The sequence below is a fragment of the Aquarana catesbeiana genome, linkage group LG05, assembly GCF_042186555.1.
Source record: "Aquarana catesbeiana isolate 2022-GZ linkage group LG05, ASM4218655v1, whole genome shotgun sequence".
NCBI lineage: Eukaryota > Metazoa > Chordata > Amphibia > Anura > Ranidae > Aquarana > Aquarana catesbeiana.
Genome location: NC_133328.1, coordinates 69,682,572 through 69,708,817, shown reverse-complemented (window position 1 = coordinate 69,708,817; position 26,246 = coordinate 69,682,572). Strand labels below are relative to the sequence as shown.

The 26,246-nt window shown below is 44.1% G+C and overlaps 1 protein-coding gene across 1 annotated transcript in view; it reads left to right on the top strand.

Moving 5' to 3' along the window:
* Positions 1–26,246, top strand: part of LOC141144315 (integrin beta-1-A-like) — a 115,117-nt gene that overhangs the window by 75,245 nt on the left and 13,626 nt on the right. The window contains exons 13-15 of the mRNA XM_073629871.1: positions 13,556–13,784; positions 14,771–15,009; positions 15,104–15,270. Of these exons, the coding sequence (XP_073485972.1) occupies positions 13,556–13,784; positions 14,771–15,009; positions 15,104–15,270 (635 nt within the window). The remainder of the gene's footprint in view (positions 1–13,555; positions 13,785–14,770; positions 15,010–15,103; positions 15,271–26,246) is intronic.

The window sequence follows — 26,246 nt, the reverse complement described above, 5'->3', positions numbered from 1 at the left end:
TCGTGCGACATGGCTCCCAAACAAAATTGACGTCCTTTTTTTTCCACAAACAGAGCTTTCTTTTGGTTGTATTTGATCACCTCTGCGGTTTTTATCTTTTGCGCTATAAACAAAAAATAGCGACAATTTTGAAAAAACACATTATTTTTTACTTTTTGCTATAATAAATATCCCCAAAAAATATATAAAATTTTTTTTTTTTTCCCTCAGTTAAGGCCGATACGTAGTCTTCTACATTTTTTTGGTAAAAAAATCGCAATAAGCGTTTATTGATTTGCTCAAAAGTTATAGAGTCTACAAAATAGGGGATAGTTTTATTGCATTTTTATTGATAATTTTATTTTTACTAGTAATTGCGGCGATCATCGATTTTTTTTTTTTTTTGTTTTTTTTATCGTGAATGCGACCTTATGGCAGAAACATCGGACAATTTTGACACATTTTTGGAACCATTGGCATTAATACAGCGATCAATGCTAAAAAATTGCATTGATTACTGTAATAATGTGACTGGCAGTGAAGGGGTTAACCACTAGGTGGCGCTGTAGGGGTTAAGTGTGTCCTAGGGAGTGATTCTAACTGTGGGGCTGTGTCTGACACATCACTGATCACCGCGCCCGATCACAGGGAGCGTGATCAGTGTCAGTGTCATAAGGCAGAACGGGGATATGCTTGTTTACATTAGCAACTCCCCTTTCTTCCAGACCATGAGCCGATCACGGGTATGCCCACGGACATCAAGTCTGCAGGAACCGCGATCACGGTCACGAAGCTCCCGGCGGGCGCGCCCGCGAGCCGCCTCTTAACCACTTGACCACCGCCTCACGCCGATTTACGTCGGCAAGGTGGCACGAACAGGCAAAATCACGTACATATACGTGATTTGCCTTCCGCGGGTGGGGGGTCCGATCGGACCCCCCCCGGTGCCCGAGGCGGTCGTCTTTTGTCCCACGGCGATCGGAGATGAGGGGGAGGCCATCCGTTCGTGGCCCCCCCCTCGCGATCGCCGCCGGCCAATCACATCATTCCTTTGCTGCTGTATGCTAAACAGCAGCAAAGGAAATGATGTCATCTCTCCTCGGCTCGGTAATTTCCGTTCCGGCCCGAGGAGAGAAGACGTCTATGTGAGTGCACCAACACTACACACACAGTAGAACATGCCAGGCACACTAAACACCCCGATTCCCCCCCCCCGATCGCCCCCCGATCCCCCCCCAATCACCCCCCCCCCTGTCACAAACTGACACCAGCGGTTTTTTTTTTTTTTACTGCATTGGTGTCAGTTTGTGACAGTTACAGTGTTGGGACAGTTAGTATTACCCCCCTGTAGGTCTAGGATACCCCCCTAACCCCCCCTAATAAAGTTTTAACCCCTTGATCACCCCCTGTCACCAGTGTCGCTAAGCGATCATTTTTCTGATCGCTGTATTAGTGTCGCTGGTGACGCTAGTTAGGGACCTAAATATTTAGGTTCGCCGTCAGCGTTTTATAGCGACAGGGACCCCCATATACTACCGAATAAATGTTTTAACCCCTTGATGGCCCCCTAGTTAACCCTTTCACCACTGATCACCGTATAACTGTTACGGGTGACGCTGGTTAGTTTGTTTATTTTTTATAGTGTCAGGGCACCCGCCGTTTATTACCGAATAAAGGTTTAGCCCCCTGATCGCCCGGCGGTGATATGCGTCGCCCCAGGCAGCGTCAGATTAGCGCCAGTACCGCTAACACCCACGCACGCAGCATACGCCTCCCTTAGTGGTATAGTATCTGATTGGATCAATATCTGATCCGATCAGATCTATACTAGCGTCCCCAGCAGTTTAGGGTTCCCAAAAACACAGTGTTAGCGGGATCAGCCCAGATACCTGCTAGCACCTGCGTTTTGCCCCTCCTCCCAGCCCAGCCCAAGTGCAGTATCGATCGATCACTGTCACTTACAAAACACTAAACGCATAACTGCAGCGTTCGCAGAGTCAGGCCTCATCCCTGCGATCGCTAACAGTTTTTTTGGTAGCTTTTTATTGAACTGGCAAGCGCCAGCGGCCTAGTACACCCCGGTCGTAGTCAAACCAGCACTGCAGTAACACTTGGTGACGTGGCGAGTCCCATAAGTGCAGTTCAAGCTGGTGAGGTGGCAAGCACAAGTAGTGTCCCGCTGCCACCAAGAAGACAAACACAGGCCCGTCGTGCCCATAGTGCCCTTCCTGCTGCATTCGTCAATCCTAATTGGGAACCCACCGCTTCTGCAGCGCCCGTACTTCCCCCATTCACATCCCCAACCAAATGCAGTCGGCTGCATGAGAGGCATTTTCTTTATGTCCTCCCGAGTACCCCTACCCAACGAACCCCCAAAAAAGATGTCGTGTCTGCAGCAAGCGCGAATATAGGCGTGACACCCGCTATTATTGTCCCTCCTGTCCTGACAATCCTGGTCTTTGCATTGGTGAATGTTTTGAACGCTACCATTCATTAGTTGAGTATTAGCGTAGGGTACAGCATTGCACAGACTAGGCACACTTTCACAGGGTCTCCCAAGATGCCATCGCATTTTGAGACCCGAACCTGGAACCGGTTACCGTTATAAAAGTTAGTTACAAAAAAAGTGTAAAAAAAAAAAATATATATATATTTAAATAAAAAAAAAATAGTTGTCGTTTTATTGTTCTCTCTCTCTCTCTATTCTCTCTCTCTTGTTCTACTCTTTTTTACTGTATTCTATTCTGCAATGTTGTTATTATGTTTTATCATGTTTGCTTTTCAGGTATGCAATTTTTTATACTTTACCGTTTACTGTGCTTTATTGTTAACCATTTTTTTGTCTTCAGGTACGCCATTCACGACTTTGAATGGTTATACCAGAATGATGCCTGCAGGTTTAGGTATCATCTTGGTATCATTCTTTTCAGCCAGCGGTCGGCTTTCATGTAAAAGCAATCCTAGTGGCTAATTAGCCTCTAGACTGCTTTTACAAGCCGTGGGAGGGAATGCCCCCCCCCCACCGTCTTCCGTGTTTTTCTCTGGCTCTCCTATCTCAACAGGGAACCTGAGAATGCAGCCGGTGATTCAGCCAGCTGACCATAGAGCTGATCAGAGACCAGAGTGGCTCCAAACATCTCTATGGCCTAAGAAACCGGAAGCTACGAGCATTTTATGACTTAGATTTCGCCGGATGTAAATAGCGCCATTGGGAAATTGGGAAAGCATTTTATCACACCGATCTTGGTGTCATCAGATGCTTTGAGGGCAGAGGAGAGATCTAGGGTCTAATAGACCCCAATTTTTTCAAAAAAGAGTACCTGTCACTACCTATTGCTATCATAGGGGATATTTACATTCCCCGAGATAACAATAAAAATTATTAAAAAAAAAAAAAATGAAAGGAACAGTTTAAAAATAAGATAAAAAAGCAAAAAAATAATAAAGAAAAAAAAAAAAAAAAAAAAGCACCCCTGTCGCCCCCTGCTCTCGCGCTAAGGCGAACGCAAGCGGCGGTCTGTCGTCAAACGTAAACAGCAATTGCACCATGCATGTGAGGTATCGCCGCAAAGGTCAGATCGAGGGCAGTAATTTTTGCAGTAGACCTCCTCTGTAAATCTAAAGTGGTAACCTGTAAAGGCTTTTAAAGGCTTTTAAAAATGTATTTATTTTGTTGCCACTGCACGTTTGTGCGCAATTTTAAAGCATGTCATGTTTGGTATCCATGTACTCGGCCTAAGATCATCTTTTTTATTTCATCAAACATTTGGGCAATATAGTGTGTTTTAGTGCATTAAAATTTAAAAAAGTGTGTTTTTTCCCCAAAAAATGCGTTTGAAAAATCGCTGCGCAAATACTGTGTGAAAAAAAAAAATGAAACACCCACCATTTTAATCTGTAGGGCATTTGCTGTAAAAAAATATATAATGTTTGGGGGTTCAAAGTAATTTTTTTGCAAAAAAAAATAACTTTTTCATGTAAACAATGAGTGTCAGAAAGGGCTTTGTCTTCAAGTGGTTAGAAGAGTTGGTGATGTGTGACATAAGCTTCTAAATGTTGTGCATAAAATGCCAGGACAGTTCAAAACTCCCCCAAATGACCCCATTTTGGAAAGTAGACACCCCAAGCTATTTGCTGAGAGGCATGTCGAGTCCATGGAATATTTTATATTGCGACACAAGTTGCGGGAAAAAGACAAATTTTTTTTGTTTTTTTTTTTGCACAAAGTTGTCACTAAATGATATATTGCTCAAACATGCCATGGGAATATGTGAAATTACACCCCAAAATACATTCTGCTGCTTCTCCTGAGTATGGGAATACCACATGTGTGAGACTTTTTGGGAGCCTAGCCGCGTACGGGACCCCGAAAACCAAGCACCGCCTTCAGGCTTTCAAAATGGGGTCATTTGGGGGGGTTTTGTGCCACCTGGGCATTCCATGGCCTCCGAAACTGTGATAGGCAGTGAAGAGTGAAATCAAAAATTTACACCCTTAGAAATCCTGAAGGTGGTGCTTGGTTTTCGGGGCCCCGTACGCGGCTAAGCTCCCAAAAAGTCCCACACATGTGGTATCCCCGTACTCAGGAGAAGCAGCTGAATGTATTTTGGGGTGCAATTCCACATAGGCCCATGGCCTGTGTGAGCAATATATCATTTAGTGACAACTTTTTGTAAATATTTTTTTTTTTTTTGTCATTATTCAATCACTTGGGACAAAAAAAATAAATATTCAATGGGTTCAACATGCCTCTCAGCAATTTCCTTGGGGTGTCTACTTTCCAAAATGGGGTCATTTGTGGGGGTTTTGTACTGCCCTGCTATTTTAGCACCTCAAGAAATGACATAGGCAGTCATAAACTAAAAGCTGTGTAAATTACAGAAAATGTACCCTAGGTTGTAGACGCTATAACTTTTGCGCAAACCAATAAATATATGCTTATTGACATTTTTTTTACCAAAGACATGTGGCTGAATACATTTTGGCCTAAATGTATGACTAAAATTTAGTTTATTGGATTTTTTTTATAACAAAAAGTAGAAAATATCATTTTTTTTCAAAATTTTCGGTCTTTTTCCGTTTATAGCGCAAAAAATAAAAACTGCAGAGGTGATCAAATACCATCAAAAGAAAGCTCTATTTGTGGGAAGAAAAGGACGCAAATTTTGTTTGGGTACAGCATTGCATGACCGCGCAATTAGCAATTAAAGCGACGCAGTGCCAAATTGGAATAAGACCTCTGGTCCTTAGGCAGCATAATGGTCCGGGGATCAAGTGGTTAACCACTTCAGCCCCGGAAGGTTTTACCCCCTTCCTGACCAGAGCACTTTTTGCAATTCGGCACTGCGTCGCTTTAACTGCTAATTGCGCGGTCATGCAATGCTGTACCCAAACGAAATTTGCGTCCTTTTCTTCCCACAAATAGAGCTTTCTTTTGATAGTATTTGATCACCTCTGCCGTTTTTATTTTTTGCGCTATACACGGAAAAAGACTGAAAATTTTGAAAAAAAATGATATTTTCTACTTTTTGTTCTAAAAAAAATCCAATAAACTCAATTTTAGTCATACATTTAGGCCAAAATGTATTCGGCCACATGTCTTTGGTAAAAAAAATGTCAATAAGTGTATATTTATTGGTTTGCGCAAAAGTTATAGCGTCTACAAACTAGGGTACATTTTCTGGAATTTACACAGCCTTTAATTTATGACTGCCTATGTCGTTTCTTGAGGTGCTAAAATGGCAGGGCAGTACAAAACCCCCACAAATGACCCCATTTTGGAAAGTAGACACCCCAAGGAATTTGCTGAGAGGCATGTTGAGCCCATTGAATATTCATTTTTTTTGTCCCAAGTGATTGAACAATGACAAAAAAAAAAAATTACAAAAAGTTGTCACTAAATGATATATTGCTCACACAGGCCATGGGCATATGTGGAATTGCACCCCAAAATACATTTAGCTGCTTCTCCTGAGTATGGGGATACCACATGTGTGGGACTTTTTGGGAGCCTAGCCGCGTACGGGGCCCCGAAAACCAATCACTGCCTTCAGGATTTCTAAGGGCGTACATTTTTGATTTTACTCCTCACTACCTATCACAGTTTTGAAGGCCATAAAATGCCCAGATGACATAAAACCCCCCCAAATGACCCCATTTTGGAAAGTAGACACCCCAAGCTATTTGCTTTGAGGCATGTTGAGTCCATGGAATGTTTTATATTTTGACACAAGTTGCGGGAAAGTGACAAATTTTTTTTTTTTTTTTGCACAAAGTTGTCACTAAATGATATATTGCTCACACAGGCCATGGGCATATGTGGAATTGCACCCCAAAATACATTTAGCTGCTTCTCCTGAGTATGGGGATACCACATGTGTGGGACTTTTTGGGAGCCTAGCCGCGTACGGGACCCCGAAAACCAATCACTGCCTTCAGGATTTCTAAGGGCGTACATTTTTGATTTTACTCCTCACTGCCTATCACAGTTTCGGAGGCCATGGAATGCCCAGGTGGCACAAACCCCCCCCCAAATGACCCCATTTTGGAAAGTAGACACCCCAAGCTATTTGCTGAGAGGCATGGTGAGTATTTTGCAGCCCTCATTTGTTTTTGAAAATAAAGACGAGAAAAAAAATTTTTTTTTTTCTTTTTTCAATTTTCAAAACTTTGTGACAAAAAGTGAGGTCTGCAAAATACTCACTATACCTCTCATCAAATAGCTTGGGGTGTCTACTTTCCAAAATGGGGTCATTTGGGGGGTTTTTTTGCCACCTGGGCATTCCATGGCCTCCGAAACTGTGATAGGCAGTGAAGAGTGAAATCAAAAATTTACGGCCTTAGAAAGCCTGAAGGCGGTGCTTGGTTTTCGGGGTCCCGTACGCGGCTAGGCTCCCAAAAAGTCCCACACATGTGGTATCCCCATACTCAGGAGAAGCAGCAGAATGTATTTTGGGGTGTAATTTCACATATTCCCATGGCATGTTTGAGCAATATATCATTTAGTGACAACTTTGTGCAAAAAAAAATAAAAAAAATAAAAAATTGTCTCTTTCCCGCAACTTGTGTCACAATATAAATTATTCCATGGACTCAACATGACTCTCAGCAAATAGCTTGGGGTGTCTACTTTCCAAAATGGGGTCATTTGGGGGGGTTTTGAACTGTCCTGGCATTTTATGCACAACATCTAGAAGCTTATGTCACACATCACCCACACTTCTAACCACTTGAAGACAAAGCCCTTTCTGACACTTATTGTTTACATAAAAAAATAATTTTTTTTTGCAAGAAAATTACTTTGAACCCCCACACATTATATATTTTTTTTAAAGCAAATGCCCTACAGATTAAAATGGTGGGTGTTTCATTTTTTTTTTTCACACAGTATTTGCGCAGCGATTTTTCAAACGCATTTTTTGGGGAAAAAACACACTTTTTTACATTTTAATGCACTAAAACACACTATATTGCCCAAATGTTTGATGAAATAAAAAAGATGATCTTAGGCCGAGTACATGGATACCAAACATGACATGCTTTAAAATTGCGCACAAACGTGCAGTGGCGACAAACTAAATACATTTTTAAAAGCCTTTAAAAGCCTTTACAGGTTACCACTATAGATTTACAGAGGAGGTCTACTGCTAAAATTACTGCCCTCGATCTGACCTTCGCGGCGATACCTCACATGCATGGTGCAATTGCTGTTTACATTTGACGCCAGACCGACGCTTGCGTTCGCCTTAGCGCGAGAGCAGGGGGGACAGGGGTGCTTTTTTTTTTTTTTTTTTTTTTTTTCTTTATTATTATTATTTTTTTATCTTATTTTTAAACTGTTCCTTTCATTTTTTTTTTTTTTTTAATCATTTTTATTGTTATCTCAGGGAATGTAAATATCCCCTATCATAGCAATAGGTAGTGACAGGTACTCTTTTTTGCAAAAATTGGGGTCTATTAGACCCTAGATTTCTCCTCTGCCCTCAAAGCATCTGACCACACCAAGATCGGTGTGATAAAATGCTTTCCCAATTTCCCAATGGCGCTGTTTACATCCGGCGAAATCTAAGTCATAAAATGCTCGTAGCTTCCGGTTTCTTAGGCCATAGAGATGTTTGGAGCCACTCTGGTCTCTGATCAGCTCTATGGTCAGCTGGCTGAATCACCGGCTGCATTTTCAGGTTCCCTGTTGAGACAGGAGAGCCAGAGAAAAACACGGAAGACGTTGGGGGGGGGGAGGGGCATTCCCTCCCACTGCTTGTAAAAGCAGTCTAGAGGCTAATTAGCCGCTAGGATTGCTTTTACATGAAAGCCGACCGCTGGCTGAAAAGAATGATACCAAGATGATACCTAAACCTGCAGGCATCATTCTGGTATAACCACTCAAAGTCGTGAATGGCGTACCTGAAGACAAAAAAATGGTTAACAATAAAGCACAGTAAACGGTAAAGTATAAAAAATTGCATACCTGAAAAGCAAACATGATAAAACATAACAACAATAAAACATTGCAGAATAGAATACAGTAAAAAAGAACAGAACAATAGAGAGAGAGAATAGAGAGAGAAAGAACAATAAAACGACAACTATTTTTTTTTTATTTTATATTTTTGTATGTGTTTTTTTTTTTTTTTTTTTTACACTTTTTTTTGTAACTAACTTTTATAACTGTAACCGGTTCCAGGTTCGGGTCTCTCAAAATGCGATGGCATCTTGGGAGACCCTGTGAAAGTGTGCCTAGTCTGTGCAGTGCTGTACCCTACGCTAATACTCAACTAGTGTATGGTAGCGTTCAAAATATTCACCAATGCAAAGACCAGGATTGTCAGGACAGGAGGGACAATAATAGCGGGTGTCACGTCTATATCCGCGTTTGCTGCAGACACGACATCTTTTTTGGGGGGGTTCGTTGGGTAGGGGTACTCGGGAGGACATAAAGAAAATGCCTCTCATGCAGCCGACTGCATTTGGTTGGGGACGTGAATGGGGGAAGTACGGGCGCTGCAGAATTGGTGGGTTCCCAATTAGGATTGGCGAATGCAGCAGGAAGGGCACTATGGGCACGATGGGCCTGTGTTTGTCTTCTTGGTGGCAGCGGGACACTACTTGTGCTTGCCACCTCACCAGCTTGAACTGCACTTATGGGACTCGCCACGTCACCAAGTGTTACTGCAGTGCTGGTTTGACTATGACCGGGGTGTACTAGGCCGCTGGTGCTTGCCAGTTCACCAAAACGCTACCAAAAAAACTGTTAGCGATCGCAGGGATCAGGCCTGACTCTGCGAATGCTGCAGTTATGCGTTTAGTGTTTTGTAAGTGTCAGTGATCGATCGATACTGCACTTGGGTGGGCTGGGCTGGGCTGGGCGGAGGGGCAAAACGCAGGTGCTAGCAGGTATCTGGGCTGATCCCGCTAACACTGCGTTTGTGGGAACCCTAAACTGCTGGGGACGCTAGTATAGATCTGATCGGATCAGATATTGATCCGATCAGATACTATACCACTAAGGGAGGCGTATGCTGCGTGCGTGGGTGTTAGCGGTACTGGCGCTAACCTGACGCTGCCTGGGGCTGGTGCTTGCCAGTTCACCAAAACGCTACCAGAAAAACTGTTAGCGATCGCAGGAATCAGGCCTGACTCTGCGAACGCTGCAGTTATGCGTTTAGTGTTTTGTAAGTGTCAGTGATCGATCGATACTGCACTTGGGTGGGCTGGGCCGGGCCGGGCGGAGGGGCAAAACGCAGGTGCTAGCAGGTATCTGGGCTGATCCCGCTAACACTGCGTTTGTGGGAACCCTAAACTGCTGGGGACGCTAGTATAGATCTGATCGGATCAGATATTGATCCGATCAGATACTATACCACTAAGGGAGGTGTACGGTGCGTGCGTGGGTGTTAGCGGTACTGGCGCTAATCTGACGCTGCCTGGGGCTGGTGCTTGCCAGTTCACCAAAACGCTACCAAAAAAACTGTTAGCGATCGCAGGGATCAGGCCTGACTATGCGAACGCTGCAGTTATGCGTTTAGTGTTTTGTAAGTGACAGTGATCGATCGATACTGCACTTGGGTGGGCCGGGCAGAGGGGCAAAACGCAGGTGCTAGCGGGTATCTGGGCTGATCCCGCTAACACTGCGTTTTCGGGAACCCTAAACTGCTGGGGACGCTAGTATAGATCTGATCGGATCAGATATTGATCCGTACAGATACTATACCACTAAGGGAGGCGTATGCTGCGTGCGTGGGTGTTAGCGGTACTGGCGCTAATCTGACGCTGCCTGGGGCGACGCATATCACCGCCAGGCGATCGGGGGGCTAAACCTTTATTCGGTAATAAACGGCGGGTGCCCTGACACTATAAAAAATAAACGAACTAACCAGCGTCACCCGTAACGGTTATACAGTGATCAGTGGTGAAAGGGTTAACTAGGGGGCAATCAAGGGGTTAAAACCTTTATTAGATAGTATATGGGGGTCCATGTCGCTATAAAACGCTGACGGCGAACCTAAATATTTACGTCTCTAACTAGCGTCACCAGCGACACTAATACAGCGATCAGAAAAATGATCGCTTAGTGACACTGGTGACAGGGGGTGATCAAGGGGTTAAAACTTTATTAGGGGGGGTTAGGAGGGTATCCTAGACCTAAAGGGGGGTAATATTCACTGCCCTAACACTGTAACTGTCACAAACTGACACTATGCAGTAATCAGAAAAAAAAAAAAAAAAAAAAATACTGCTAATGTCAGTTTGTGACAGGGGGGGGGGTGATTGGGGGGGGATCGGGGGGCGATCGGGGGGGGATCGGGGGTGTAAAGTATGCCTGGCATGTTCTACTGTGTGTGTTTGTGTTGTGTGGACTTACATGTCTTCTCTCCTCGGCGCTGGACGGAAACTGCCAGACCGAGGAGAGATGACATCACATCCTCTGCCTGTGTGAAACTACACACAGGCAGAGGAGGATTCCCATTGGCTGGGAGCGATCGCGAGGGGGGGGCCACGATCGGATGGTCTCCCCCTCGCCTCCCGACGCTCCCAGTCAGATGCCGACCGCCGATGGCACCGGGGGGGGGGTCCGATCGGACCCCCCGCCCGCGGGAGGCAGATCACGTACAGGTACGTGATTCTGCCTGCCCGTGCCATTCTGCCGACGTATATATACGTTAGGCGGTCGGCAAGTGGTTAAAGGGCAACGTACAGGTACATTAATCTGCCTGTACGTGCCCTTCTGCTGCAGTATATCTGCATGAGGCGGTCAGGAAGCGGTTAAAAATTACCTTTCCTTTTCAATCGGCAGCTGCTGTAATTTAAATGCAAAGCAATATGGCTACATGAAATTGTTCCGTACACAGAATGTGTATTGACCATTCCCCAGAAACATAATTTCCTGCTTGTGTGATTGGCTCACCAATTTTCCCAGAAGTCAACACTAAGATACAAGTCAGATTTCAGGCATCACCTGCAACAAAAAAATTATTTTTGGTGAGATACTCACAATAAGAACATGTCTAAAGGGATGCAGGCCCAGCAGCTTTCCTCATTAGAGCCCTACAGCTGCCACAGCTGGCTGATAATTATGAAACCACTCCCATTAGACCCACTCAGGACAGAGTCACAGACAAACACACATGGATTTCTTTAGAATAACAAAAAGGTAGGAATCTGCAACAAAGGTTGTTATAATCCTTGCAATGTACATAGATCACCCAGGGGGTAGTTTTTTTTTCAACAGAAGTGGAGTTACACTTTAAATGTGGTAACTGCATTGGTTTTGTTTTCTTACTTCATTTTCACTTGGTGATGAAAAAGTTTTCATAGTTTGTTGCAAAATTTTGCAAACAGGTAATTTTTCTCCTTCACTGATGTGCACTGATGAGGCTCTACTGATGGGCACTGATTGGCTACACTGATGGGCACTAATTGATTGCACTGATGGGCACTGATGAGGTGGCACTGATGGGCATTGATGGGCACTAATAGGCTGCACTGTTGGGCACTGATGAGGTGGCACTGATGGGTATTGATGGGCACTGATAGGCTGCACTGATGGGTATTGATGGGCACTGATAGGCTGCACTGATGGGTATTGATGGGCACTGATAGGCTGCACTGATGCGCACTGATGAGGCGGCACTGGTGGGCACTGATTGGCAGCAATGGTGGGACTGCACTGATTATCAGTGTAGATGTCCCTTTTACACAAGCTAGTTATTGGCTCTCATCATGCTGTCAGCGTGAGGAAAGGAATGCTGATAACTGGCTTCTGCTTACATCATGCTCAGCTGTGATTGGACACAGCTGAACACGTGGTAAAGAACCGCTGATTTGGCTCTTTACCTCAATCTGTGATCAGCAGTGTCCCGGCGCGATCACGGAAGGACGTCATAGATGGCCTCCCAGAACTGGACGACCACGCTGTAGCCGTCATTCAACTATAGCGCGGTCGGCAAGTGGTTAAACATAAAAACCGCTGACAGGTAGGATTTTTATGACAGAAGACACCCTATTGGTCTTTTTTATCATGAGCCCTTCTCTTTGCCTGTCAAAGTTTATGTACACTAAACCGTGTATGCGGGAGTAACATCATCTTCATGGGCGTCTGCAGAACTTTTTTCAGGGGGGGCATCATTTTAAGGGGATGGAAGGGGCTTAGTCATTATCACATAAAGTTAAAGTGAAGGTTTCTTCACAGTAAGAGCTGTGAAAATGACTCCCTCCAGAGGTGGTTCTGGTCAGCTCAGTAGATTGCTTTAAGAAAGGCCTGGATTATTTCCTAAATGTACATAATATAACTGGGTACTAACATTTATAGGTAAAGCTGATCCAGGGAAAATCCATTGCCTCTCTGGGATCAGGAAGGAATTTTGGATCCTGCTTTTCTGGGGGGTTTTTCGCCTTCCTCTGGATCAACTGTGGGTATAGAATTGGGTATATGGGATTGTATGATACTTTTTATTTTTTATTTTATAGTTGAACTAGATGGTCTTTTTTCAACCTGACTAACTATGTAACTAACTATGTAACACTTCTCCCGATATTAGGCCCGCACATGGTTACATTTTTTAATGCAGTCGGATTTGTTCTGTTCCACATTCATGTATTGTTTTCTGTATTGTATATTGAACTGCATCAGGTTATTATTGTTTTGTAGTATACTGCCATCTAGTGGCAGTTTTGGGCCAAATTAGATGTTTGCTATATGATTTTGGAATCCTTGTTTGTCTTCTTAGTTTGTGTAGTCTGAGCTAGACCCTCCTTGTTTCTTCCATGGTCTTTCATGGGCACTGATGAGGCTGCACTGATGAGACTGCACTGATAGGTGACACTGATAGGTGGCACTGATGGACACTGATAGGCAGCACTGATGGGCTCTGGTAGGCGGCACTGATATGTGACACTGATGAAGAGGCGCTGACTGGCAGCACTGTTGGGACTGCACTGATAATCAGGACAAGCAGTAACAATCATAGGTAGTTGCAGGCTAAAATGGAAAGGTGTTTGTTAATTACAAAGTGGCAAATATGGCAGTTACGTGTGTCAGTTTTCAAACTGGATACTTAAAACATGTCTTTTATTACAGGTAATGGAGTCTGCAAATGCAGAAAATGCATATGTTTCTCTAATTTTTCTGGTAGTGCTTGTGATTGCTCCAAAGATAACTCAACGTGCATGGCATCTAATGGTCAGCTATGTAATGGAAGAGGAAGATGTGTCTGTGGAAGGTGTAAATGTGAAGACCCCAAACTCCATGAACAGAAGTGTGAGAATGAGACATCCCAGACCACTCTTGGTGTTTGTGTGAAACACAAGTGAGTATTAACAAGGAACACATTTCTTCTTTACGAGAAATGTAAAAATCAATTTTAGTTCAGCTAAATCATTAAGCCTGGTACACACTGAGTTTTTTTTCGTTCAACCCAGCAGGCCGAGTTCTATTGAACCGGCCGATGCCGCCTGACGTGTTCTAGGCTCTACGCTGAATGGATCTTGCAAATAACACCAGGTGCATAGCTAAGGCCAGCTATAGATGGAGCAATTTTCTTTCCTGCAAACACAGGTTGCAGGAAAGAAAACCTCTTAATTCCCCCATCAGTCAGTTTTCCCAGCAGGGGGGCGGAGGAAGCCATCCCTGCCGGGAGAACACAGTAATTATTACCAGCAGCTATAACAGCCGCTAGCAATAATCATATGTAAAAATCCAACAGGCTGGTTGCACCCATGTTGATCGATCGATCAACTTGGATGCATTCAACCTGCCCATACATGGTTTGAATCTCATGCCAGTTCCTGGTGAACCAGCCGAGATTCAAACCGTCTATGACTGGCTTAAGTCTTTTTAATAGCAACTTCACCTGCAGTTACCTACTTCTCTGTGGCTTTCACCTCCACTGTTGACTATGACACCAAAGTTCTGTAGCTGTAACTATGCATCTTCTGATTTCACCACTTAGGTTGTTAATTTCCCTATAGATATATTTTGGCTTCACAATGTTCTATTTAAAGTGGGGAACCTAGATTTTAGAACTGCACAGCCATGCCTCTAAGTCAGATGTGACAGGTGAACAGAGGAGGGCTTCCTCTAGTTTTATGGGGGGTTATACAGGTGTGCCTTCATCATCCGCAGTTAAACTCTGATCCTTCGTGCACACCATAGAATGACAGCCAAATTCTGGTCTTTTATCCACTAGCATATTTTAATTTTTATTTCTCTTTATGTGTTGTTTTAACATAGCTTGTCTATTTTACAGAGTTATTTGCTAATGCCTCTTTGTTTTCTCTCTTTTTGTTTAATCAGGGAATGTGTTCAGTGCAGAGCATTCCATAAAGGAGAGAAACAAGAAGGGTGTGATACCCAGTGTGCACATTTCAAGCTTACTATAGTGGACAGCCGTGATGAGTTACCTCAGTCAGGACAGAAAGACACTCTCACAGTTAAAGAGTGCACAGAGAAGGATGTAGATGATTGCTGGTTCTACTATACCTATTCTATAAATTCTAGCTCTGAGGTTCATGTACATGTTGTGAGAGAGCCAGGTAATGTATCCTTAGCAGAGATATTATTGTTCCCCAGCATTCCCATATAAAGTTATCAGCTAATGAGAATACATCTACTGATTTCCTGTTCTAGAGTGTCTCAGTGGGCCTGATATAGTTCCCATCGTTGCTGGTGTGGTGGCTGCAATTGTACTTATTGGATTGGCATTGTTGCTTATATGGAAGCTTCTTATGATTATTCATGACAGAAGAGAGTTTGCCAAATTTGAAAAAGAGAAAATGAATGCCAAATGGGATGCTGTAAGTATTTAATGCTGTAAGGGGGAAGGGGATGTTGCTGACTCCACCCCCTTTGCCCTGCCTATGTAACCCATGTGACCTACCTGACCATTACAATGACCCCTACACTGGCCTACCTACCTTACCCCTTCACTGACCTACCTGACCCCTACTGTGACCTACCTACACTCACATACCTACACTGACCTACCTGACACCTCCACTAACCTACCTTATCATTACACTGACCCACCTGACCCCTACTCCAACCTACCTGACCCCTGCTCCAACCTAGCTGACCACTACACTGACCTTCCTGACCACTACACTGACTTACCTGACCTTTACACTGACCTACCTGACACCTACACTGATCTACCTGACCCCTACACTAACCTACCTGACCATTACACTGACCTACCTGACACCTACACTGACCTGCCTGACCCCTACACTGACCTACCTGACCCCCCTGACACCTACACTGACATACCTGACCATTTCACTGACCTACCTGATTCCTAATACAATGTCAGTGTTCTTCACTCTCCGGGGTTCTACATGCATCTGACGGCCCTGCCAGTGCCAGGAACAAACCCTGCCTTTGTGCCTCCAGCGGTCACCAGCACCGGAGCGTTCACTACTCAGATCTGATTAGGCTATAGCACACGGTGCCGCTGTACTGGACAGGCCGGGAGAGAGAGCGGCCTCTACGAATGACGGTGACATGGCGGGGGGGTGGGGTCAGGGGGTCACATGACTCAGTATAGGAATAGTGTATGGGCAGACTCAGAGAGGGAGAGACAGACAGGTCACTGATCATAGAGGCGGCACGCAGGGGATGTGTGCTTCCGTTCCATTAGGACAGAGTTCTCCAGTGATGGGCTCTGACACTACTTACTTACGGACGGGGCGGCTGCCGCCTGAGTTAGTTACATGCTGCAGACAGAGGCATCCCCTGCATACAGTCACCACCGCACCGAAAACCTACATAGCGCAGAGACTGGCGGGAGACAGAGAGTAGGGAAACCAGCGGCCAGGCACCCTAGGCGGCAGTGCGCCCTAGACGGTTGCCTAGTTTGCCTAGTGGTAGCACCGCCCTGGTTGGAAATTACATGCCAGCAGTTTTCCTGTTCACAATTCTCCCTGGTCACACTGTAATGATTTAGCACAGACAATGTTGAGCCCTCTAAGAGAAATGCCTCTTGCCCCTGTGTGATGGGGCAATCTGTTCCCATTTCATGTAAGTGTTACAGTGCAGTAACAGTGGGTCCTTTTCCTAAGTTTTTGAGTTCTTTTTTAAGTTGGGAGCACTATATGGATGTGTAAGGAAAGATCCTGTGTGTGCTTTTCTAGTGAGGACACTGGAGAGGTGTATGCAGGCCCGGATTTACTCCCTTTGCCGCCCCAAGGCCGGGTCCTTCAATGCCGCCCCCACCCCCTCACACACACACACACACACACCACCACCATTCGGGGCGTGGTTTACGTAAAATAGTGGGCGTGGCTTATATGGGCATGGTTCAATTGGGGGTGTGGTTAGAGTCTGAAATGAACGTGAGATGGAGAAAGAAAGGGGAAAAGAGGGAGGGAGGGAGAGAGAAAGAAGGAAAGAAGGAGGGAAGGAGAGAGAAGGAAGGAAAGAGGGATGGAGGGACAGCAGGCCCAGATCCTACACCACTATAGAAATGTGTATTCCAGAGTTTAACAAATCAGCAGATAAAGATACTCCAAACACCTGGTGTTAGCGCTTCAATCATCCCGGCACCATGGTTGTTGTGGTGTCAGGATGATTGAAGCGCATTATTTCTATTATTACATTGTAATATAGAATGAAATCATTCAACTCACCATAATCCAGAATCATTGGGACCCCTGAGCATGTCACCTGCCACGTCGCCTGCCACGAGATGCCATCAGGTGCCCCCAGCAGAGTCTGTCCTTACATTAGGTGCTCCCAGAAGCAGAGGCCCTCCTTACAGATCTGTGTCCCTGGCAGCGGAGCCCCCCTTACATCTGGTGTCCCCCAGTGGAGAAGCCCCCCTTACATCAGGTGTCCTCAGTGGAGAAGCCCCCCTTACATCAGGTGTCCCCAGTGGAGAAGCCCCCCCTTACATCAGGTGTCCCCAGTGGAGAAGCCCCCCCTTACATCAGGTGTCCCCAGTGGAGAAGCCCCCCCTTACATCAGGTGTCCCCAGTGGAGAAGCCCCCCCCTTACATCAGGTGTCCCCAGTGGAGAAGCCCCCCCCTTACATCAGGTGTCCCCAGTGGAGAAGCCCCCCCCTTACATCAGGTGTCCCCAGTGGAGAAGCCCCCCCCTTACATCAGGTGTCCCCAGTGGAGAAGCCCCCCCCTTACATCAGGTGTCCCCAGTGGAGAAGCCCCCCTTACATCAGGTGTCCCCAGTGGAGAAGCCCCCCTTACATCAGGTGTCCCCAGTGGAGAAGCCCCCCTTACATCAGGTGTCCCCAGTGGAGAAGCCCCCCTTACATCAGGTGTCCCCAGTGGAGAAGCCCCCCTCCCCCAGCAGCGGAGACTCACTCAGGCAGCGTGGAACAATAGACGAAGCCGGTTGGGTGGCTGCCAATAGAAATTGAGCCGGCCGGGAGGCTGCCCACCCCCGCCCCGCCCCGCGGCCTTTCCCACAACATGTCACAGACTGTCAGACCAGCAGCGGGGCGGGGGGTGGGCGGCACCGCAGCTCAATTTCTATTGTCAGCCACAAGGCGTTCTAGTCTTCTGCAAAATGGCGGCCGGTGAAGACATTGTCTCCGCTGGCCACGGACCTCTAGCGGCGGCCAGCGGCGAAAAAAACTGTATAATAAGGGGAGCGGTGCAGTGCCACCCCTGCACCACTGCCGCCCCGAGGCCTGGCCTCGGTGGCCTTGTGGGAAATCTGGTCCTGGGTGTATGGAGCTATCCTGTGTGCAATTTTCTAGTGATGACACTGGGGATATGTATAGAACCATACTGTGTGTGTACGGTTTTCTAGTGAGTATACGGGGGATGTGTGTGATTTTCTGAGGGGCACACTGACTTCATCTTGGCTTTAAAAACACTAGAGATAAAGAAAACTTTACTACTGAAATGGAGCAAATTGTAACAATGAGGTGAATGGAAAGCCTTAAAAAAGAATCTTCTTCTCACTGAAAAGGTGGTTATTGGAGTGGATGTGGAGGGTGGAGGGGTAATTCAGGATGATCAAGTAGGAAGATGGGTTAATGTAGTTAGAGGGAGTGGTAGGGGCAGAAAAGGAAGGTCAGTCCTGTGTTTGAGCACTCTGACAATTTTGCCAAGTTGGGTGAAGTTGTTGACATGTCACTGCTACTCCTAACAGCCAGGAGAGCAGCCCATCTAGCTGGGGTGGTGAATGTAATGCAGGAAGGCCTATACAGTTGGTGATAACTGATGATTCCTAAATCAGGAAGAACTGATAGAGTAATTTGTTGCTAGGATCATCTCAACTAAATTGCTTGCTGTCTCTCTAAAATCAGAGTTTGGCACGTGGTGGACCAGGTTCATAAAGTACTGGGAGGGGCTGGCCAGCTGTCTTGGTCCATGTAGGAACCAATGACAGACTACATGGCAGATGGAGGATCCCTAAAGCACAACTTCCCCTTTTTTTTTTTTTTTTTTTTAAATATATAAATACCTATTTCTAGCAGGTACCTGCTCTCACTTCTGCTCGGATTGCCTAATTGCCTAGGTGATCCCAGCAGAAGTTCTTTCCCCTTCCTTCCTGTGCACAACTTCCCAGAATACATCACAGGTCCCAGGAGGCTACTGCACTGTTCAAACAGTAAACATGATGGTTCCGAGTCCATAAAGATGGGCAAAACATGTCCCAGGTGAGGACAGCGCTGAATCCCTGGACTGGCAAGTGTCTTGTTATATTTATTAAAAGTCTGCATCTACAGAGGATCCTTTTTAAGAATCAATTTAACCACCTGCCAACCCATCACAGTACATATACTGAGGTGGGGTGTCACAATCATGTACATGTACGTCATGTGCCTGCATCATGTGCCTGCTCCGAGTTTAGGGGCACACAGCAGTGGATCCCAGTACTCGGGGCCAGGTGATCATGTGATCGCTATGCAGTCACATGATCACAATGTCAACACAGCTGTTATGAATGAATCAATTCATAACAGCTGTGTTGCTTATGTTGTGAATGGCCCACAGCTTTCACATGGTACCTGGGCCAATCACAACACCATGTACCATGTAATTAGCTGTAGCCAATCACTAGTGATCTCAGCTATTATGAATAGTTAACCCATTCATGACAGTTGAAAACTTTGCTGTTACATTGATCTTCATTGTAACAGCAAACAAAGTATAAAAAAAAATCAGATTGTTACTATGGTGACACTGAACTACTCTGATCAAAGTATATAAAAAATAGTATTAAATGAAAACAAAATGAAAAAAATGTTTTTTTATTAAAGAAAGAAAAAAGACAAAAATTACAACTTCAAAAAACTTGGTGTGCCCCTTACTAAATGCCTCAGACTGTCTATCTTCCAAAAAGGGGTAATTTTGGGGCAATTTGTACTGTCCTAGCATTTTAGGACCTCAATTTATGAGCTCAGTACATCAGGATTGATCCATTTTCAAATACAGTATATACCATAGTTTGTAGATGCTATAACATTAACACAAACCAATTAATATACAGGTTTTAGCAGAATACATTTTGGCCTAAATTTATGATGAAAATTGATTTTATTCTACATGTTTTATAACAAAAAGTAGAAAATATAATTTTTTTCAAAATGTTTTCTCTTTTTAAAAACAAAAATTTGAAAACCTAGTGGTGATCAAATACCACCAAAAGAAAGCTCTATTTGTGTGAAATAAAATGATTAAAATTGTCTGGAATATTGCCCGTGCAACATAGGAAAGTCAGGGGAAGCTTAGAGAACGTTATGCATGACAAAGACCTGTTGTAAGAGGGAAGGAATTGGGTTTTTAAAGCACTGGGCTGACTTTTCATTGGGGCACATCCTATATGCTAAAGATGGTTTGCACCTAAATGGGAGATGTGCTTAGGGAGAGGTTTATGGGAAGGCTGGAGGAGTATTTAAACTTGGATTGAGGGGGGAAGAGGGAGAATTAGAATATAATGGGGCAGATACAGTAAGTTTGTCATGGGTCAGAGGGTGATAATGAGTTTCTTATGTTTCAAACAATTATTGAAAATTATGATACTGTTTGAACTACTAAAACAGATATGCAAAACACAAGTGCAAATGTGACAATAAATTAAAGTGTTTTTTCACCAATGACAGAAGTCTGCCAAGCAAAGTAGGAGTTAAGAGAACTATGATTTAATTGGTAATGCTGAATCTTGGCTTCATCCTGCACATGTTTGGGCTATTAATATTACTGGCTATGCCCTCTTTCAGAGAGACAGGGTAAAACGAAAAGATGGCGATGTCTTTTTCTTTTGGGTAGAACAAACATACGTACATACTTCAAAGTTGATTATTGGAGTTTGTTATAGGTCAAGCAGTGTTAAGGGGGGTACACATTATGAAAAAATTGGAATAAAAATTCAGTCCGAGGCACGATCTTTTGATTTTCATATAGTGTGTACACAACTGTCGACAATCGATTCAGACTTTTCAAATGAAAATTTCCGAAGGGACAAACTCCAAAATGTTTCTCGCACGTGAACAGAGCAAACGATTTTTGTTTGTACCGTGTACCGTTTTTGTACAATTTTCTTATGAGAAAAATCAGAAACTAAAGACTGGGATGAGAAGGTGATGAGAAGAATAATTAATGAGATAGTGGAGACTCAGTTCTTTGCGTAGCTAGGGCTGCAATGGTGATAATAATGGGGGATTTCAAATACACTGAAATTGACTGTAGTAATGGCACCTCTCGAACCGTAAAAGGGCAAAAATTTATAAACCTATTACAAGATAATTTTATGGTACGGTTTATCGAATCCCTTGCTTGAAATGATGCTCTGTTGGACCTGTTATGCCACGTACACGCGCTTGGAATTTCCGACAACAAATGTTCGATGGGAGATTGTTGTTGGAAATTCTGAACGTATGTAGGCTCCATCAGACATTTGTCAGAATTTCCGACAACAAAAATTTGAGAGCTGGATCTCAAATTTTCCGACAACAAAATCCGTTGTCGGAAATTCCAAGCGTGTGTAGACCATTCCGACGCACAAAATTCCACGCATGCTCGGAATCAAGCAGAAGAGCCGCACTGTCTATTGAAATTCATTTTTCTTGGCTAGTCGTAAGTGTTGTATGTCACCGCGTTCTTGAGGTTCGGAATTCCTGACAACATTTATGCGACCGTGTGTATGCACGACAAGTTTGAGCCAACATCCGTCGGAAAAAATCCACAATTTTGTTGTTGGAATGTCCAAGCGCGTGTACGCGGCATTGATCTCAAAACTTGTGGAGCTTATTACTGATATTCATATAAAAGAACATCTGGGCAACAGTGACCTTAATTTCATTTAAGGTAAGCCGTAAACAATAAGCACATACTGAAAAGATAAAAACATATAATTTTTAAATCATATTTTACAAGCCTGAGGGCTGCTCTCCAAGATTTAGAATAGAGGGATCGTTGTCTTTAAAGAACACAGAACATAAATGGGAATGCTTCAAATCAATTTCAAAATATATGTGCAATAAGTTTAAAGGGCTAAAAATATAAGCTATGTGGGTCACATCTAAAGTTAAAATAGCTACATCCGAATAATAGAAAAATAAGAATAATAAGAAAAGAGGAATTTAAAAAGTATAAAAATGAAGAAACACTGTTATCATTTAAATGTTACAAAAGAATATACCAGAAAATGTAAAAAGAATATCAAAGCTGTAAAAATTCAATTCAAATGACAGGTTGCAAAGGAAAATAGGACAAGCCCCCAAAAATCCTTCAAATATTGTATACTAAAACTGTAAGATATGTGGACAATTTAAACCGCCTCTGCCTCACATCAATCCGCGCCTTGGAATTACTCTGTAATCAGCTGCAGCAGGCTCAAGCAGCTACTTTAAAAATTGAACATGTAGTTAAACAATAAGACTAAAATCATAAAATATGCGAGCCAAGTCTCTGATTCGTTGTACTTATTGAAGCAGCGCTGAGTGTCCGATGTTATAAAACACTATATATAAAACAGATGCTGGAGAGACAGGAAAGTTTCAAAATAAAGATGTGGTCTGTGGTTATGAAGGTATACGTAGAAATCCTTCCACCAATAATGATCACCGCGTGAGGGGGTCGCCCCCCGTGAGATTGCACTCACCACAATTTTAGCAATCACAAGCCTTTGGATAATGATCTTTAAACTTGCCGTCTCCTTAGTTCAACCACCAGGTGGTGCAAGACCCTCTCGGTAAGTATAACATGGGGAGAAAATGAGATGCCATATAGCGTAATATTGCTTAAGGATGTTTATTAAATAATACACAAAAACAGACTTCCCCCTTTTAAAATATGCGTACCAGATATAATAGGTTAAAAGAGCATTGAAAAGTGCACTGTGCCTGTGTTATTCGTCCCCCGGGAGGTGTTCCGGAATGCGCGCTGTATGCAGCTAGTCTTTTTCGCTTCCTGGTTACCTTCCGTGGAGCGCACACGTCACTTCCGGTAGATTACGACTCTGACGCGTTTCGTCACTTCCGGACGTCATCTGAGGACGCCCTCAAAGGCTTGTGATTGCTAAAATTGTGGTGAGTGCAATCTCACGGGGGGCGACCCCCTCACGCGGTGATCATTATTGGTGGAAGGATTTCTACGTATACCTTCATAACTACAGACCACATCTTTATTTTGAAACTTTCCTGTCTCTCCAGCATCTGTTTTATATATAGTGTTTTATAACATCGGACACTCAGCGCTGCTTCAATAAGTACAACGAATCAGAGACTTGGCTCGCATATTTTATGATTTTAGTCTTATTGTTTAACTAAATATTGTATACTATTAGTAAAAAATCAGGTCTGAGCATGGAGGCCTTACAAGATCATTTTGAGTTCGTGATTGGGAAATGGCAAATGTATTAAATACCTTCCTTAGCTCTGTGCATAGAAAGGAGCATGGGGAGCTCAAATTCTTAATCGAGATAGTATTGACATAGCTCCAAATGATCCACAATGGCTCAAAATTGATATAGTCAAAAAATTCTTAGTCAAAAAAGGTGAATAATGCACCTGGACCAGGTGGCTTACACACATGGGTCCTCAAAGAGTTGAGCTCTGTTATTTCTAAGCCATTGTTTCTAATTTTCAGAGACTCTTTAATGATTGGTGTGATACCACTGGATTGGTGTAAGGCTGATGTGGTGCCTATATTTAAAAAAGGATCAAAGTCTTTATCAAGTAACTACAGGCTGGTTAATTTAACTTCTCTAGTTAGGAAGATACTTGATAGTTTAACCACTTAAGCCCCGGTTCATTTTGCTGGCCAAAGACCAGAGCACTTTTTGCGATTCGGTACTGCATCGCTTTAACTGGGAATTGCGCGGCCGTGCGACGTGGCTCCCAAACAAAATTGACGTCCTTTTGTTCCCACAAATAGAGCTTTCTTTTGGTGGTATTTGATCACCTCTGCGTTTTTTATTTTTTGCGCTATAAACAAAATGTTTATAAGCTATAAGCGACAATTTTGAAAAAAAACGCATTAATTTTTACTTTTTGCTATAATAAATATCCCCAAAAAAATATATAAAAAAACATTTTTTTCTTCAGTTTAGGCCGATATGTATTCTTCTACATATTTTTGGTAAAAAAAATTGCAATAAGCGTTTGTGGATTGGTTTGCGCAAAAGTTATAGCATCTACAAAATAGGGGATAGTTTTATGGCATTTTTATTAATATTTTTTTTTTTTACTAGTAATGGCGGCGATCAGCGATTTTTATCATGACTGTGACATTATGGCAGACACATCGGACAATTTTGAAACATTTTTGGGACCATTGGCATTAATACAGCGATCAATGCTAAAAAATTGCATTGATTACTGTAAAAATGTCACTGGCAGTGAAGGGGTTAACCTCCAGGTGGCGTTGTAGGGGTTAAGTGTGTCCTAGGGAGTGTTTCTAACTGTGCGGGGGGGGGCTGTGTGTGACACTACACTGATCGCCGCTCCCGATCACAGGGAGCAGAGATCAGTGACAGTGTCACTAGGCAGAACGGGGAGATGCATGTTTACATTAGCATCGCCCTGTTCTTCCTCACCGTGAGACCATCGCGGGTATCCCCGCGGACATCAGGTCAGCAGGACCCGTGATCATGGTCACGGAGCTCCCGGCAGGCACAAGTACCCGCAAGCCGCCTCTTAAAGGGCAAAGTACAAGTACGTTAATCTGCCTGTACGTGCCCTTCTGCCGCAGTATATCTGCGTGAGGCGGTCGGGAAGCGGTTAACAAAAGACCATATAGAAGAGTTTTTGCTAAAAAAATATTTTAAGCAATAATCAGCATGGACTTACGAAAAACCAAAGTTGTCTAACAAATCTGATTTCTTCTTATGAGGAAGTAAGCAAAAAAAGGAGTGTCTGTGGATATAGTATACTTGGATTTTGCAAAAGCATTTGTCACAGTTTCCTACACACGGATGTGTACGTTAAAGTCTACAGGTTTAAAAAATTCAGTTTGTAAATTGATAGGAAATTGGCTAAAAGACAGAAGTCAGAGAGTAGTGATTAATGAGCCATGCCCTGGATGGTCTAAAGCAGGGGTGTCCAAACTTTTTTCAAAGAGGGCCAGATTTGATGAAGTGAACATGCGTGAGGGCCGACCATTTTGCCTGACATTCTTTGAACCATTAAAATTTGGTCTAAGTGTGTTTATTCAAGCACTAATATACTGCCCAACAAGAATTATCTTGCCTTTGTGGCTGTGTGCGAGTAAAGAGATGAGCTCAGGCGTGTTATTTGAATACACTGTATTTATTGGCATATAACACGCACCTTGTCTTTAAGTTTCAGGACAAAAAAAAAAATTAAATAAAGAACCGTGAAGCAAAATAAGGGTCAGTGCCCATCTGCAGCCTCACAAGTGCCATGAATGCAGCACTCCCATTGCCATGAATGCAGCCCCACCATTGCCATGAATGCAGCACCCCTCTTGCCATCAGTGCAGCACCCCCATTGCCATGAATGCAGCAACCCCATAGCCATCAGTGCAGCACCCCCATTGCCATGAATGCAGCACCCCAATTTCCATCAGTGCAGGACCCCCATTGCCTTGAATGCAGCACCCCCATTGCCATCAGTGCAGCGCCCCCATTGCCATGAATGCAGCACCCCCATTGCTATTAATGCAGCACCCCCATTGCCATGAATGCAGCACCCCCATTGCCAGGAATGCAGCACCCACCATTGCCAGGAATGCAGCACCCACCATTGCCAGGAATGCAGCACCCCCAATGCCAGGAATGCAGCACCCACCATTGGCATGAATGCAGCACCCACCATTGCCAGGAATGCAGCATCCACCATTGCCATCAGTGCAGCCTGATTGATGCCCATCCATCTGCAGCCTTGGAGGGGACAGGGAATGGGGCGGGACGAGCGCCAAAAGATTACATACAGGAAAAACTATTGTTTTCTCGGCGGCCTCTTAAATACAGAGTCCCGCCTCCTATGATGGACAGAAAAGTCTTCCAATGGCAGCGCAGGAGACAGGACTTCCTATTACAGAGGCTGCTGTGTAAACAGGAAATTCTCCTGTGTGTACAGCACTCGTCCCGCCTCCTCCCTGACCCCTCCAAGGCAGCCAACATATATATCTTTTGTGGCCCCGTTGCTGGGAGATCATTGGGGGCCACAAAAGATATATATGTCCAAATAACCAGGCGGGCCGTTCAAAACCAGAACACATAAACCAGAACCCTCTCATAAACCTGCACTGAGAGGAATGAAGGTATAACAACAGGTGTCCCAAGTATTTGCAGCCAATCTGCTAGCAGTACACCACCAATTGATTTTATCAGGCAAATTTCC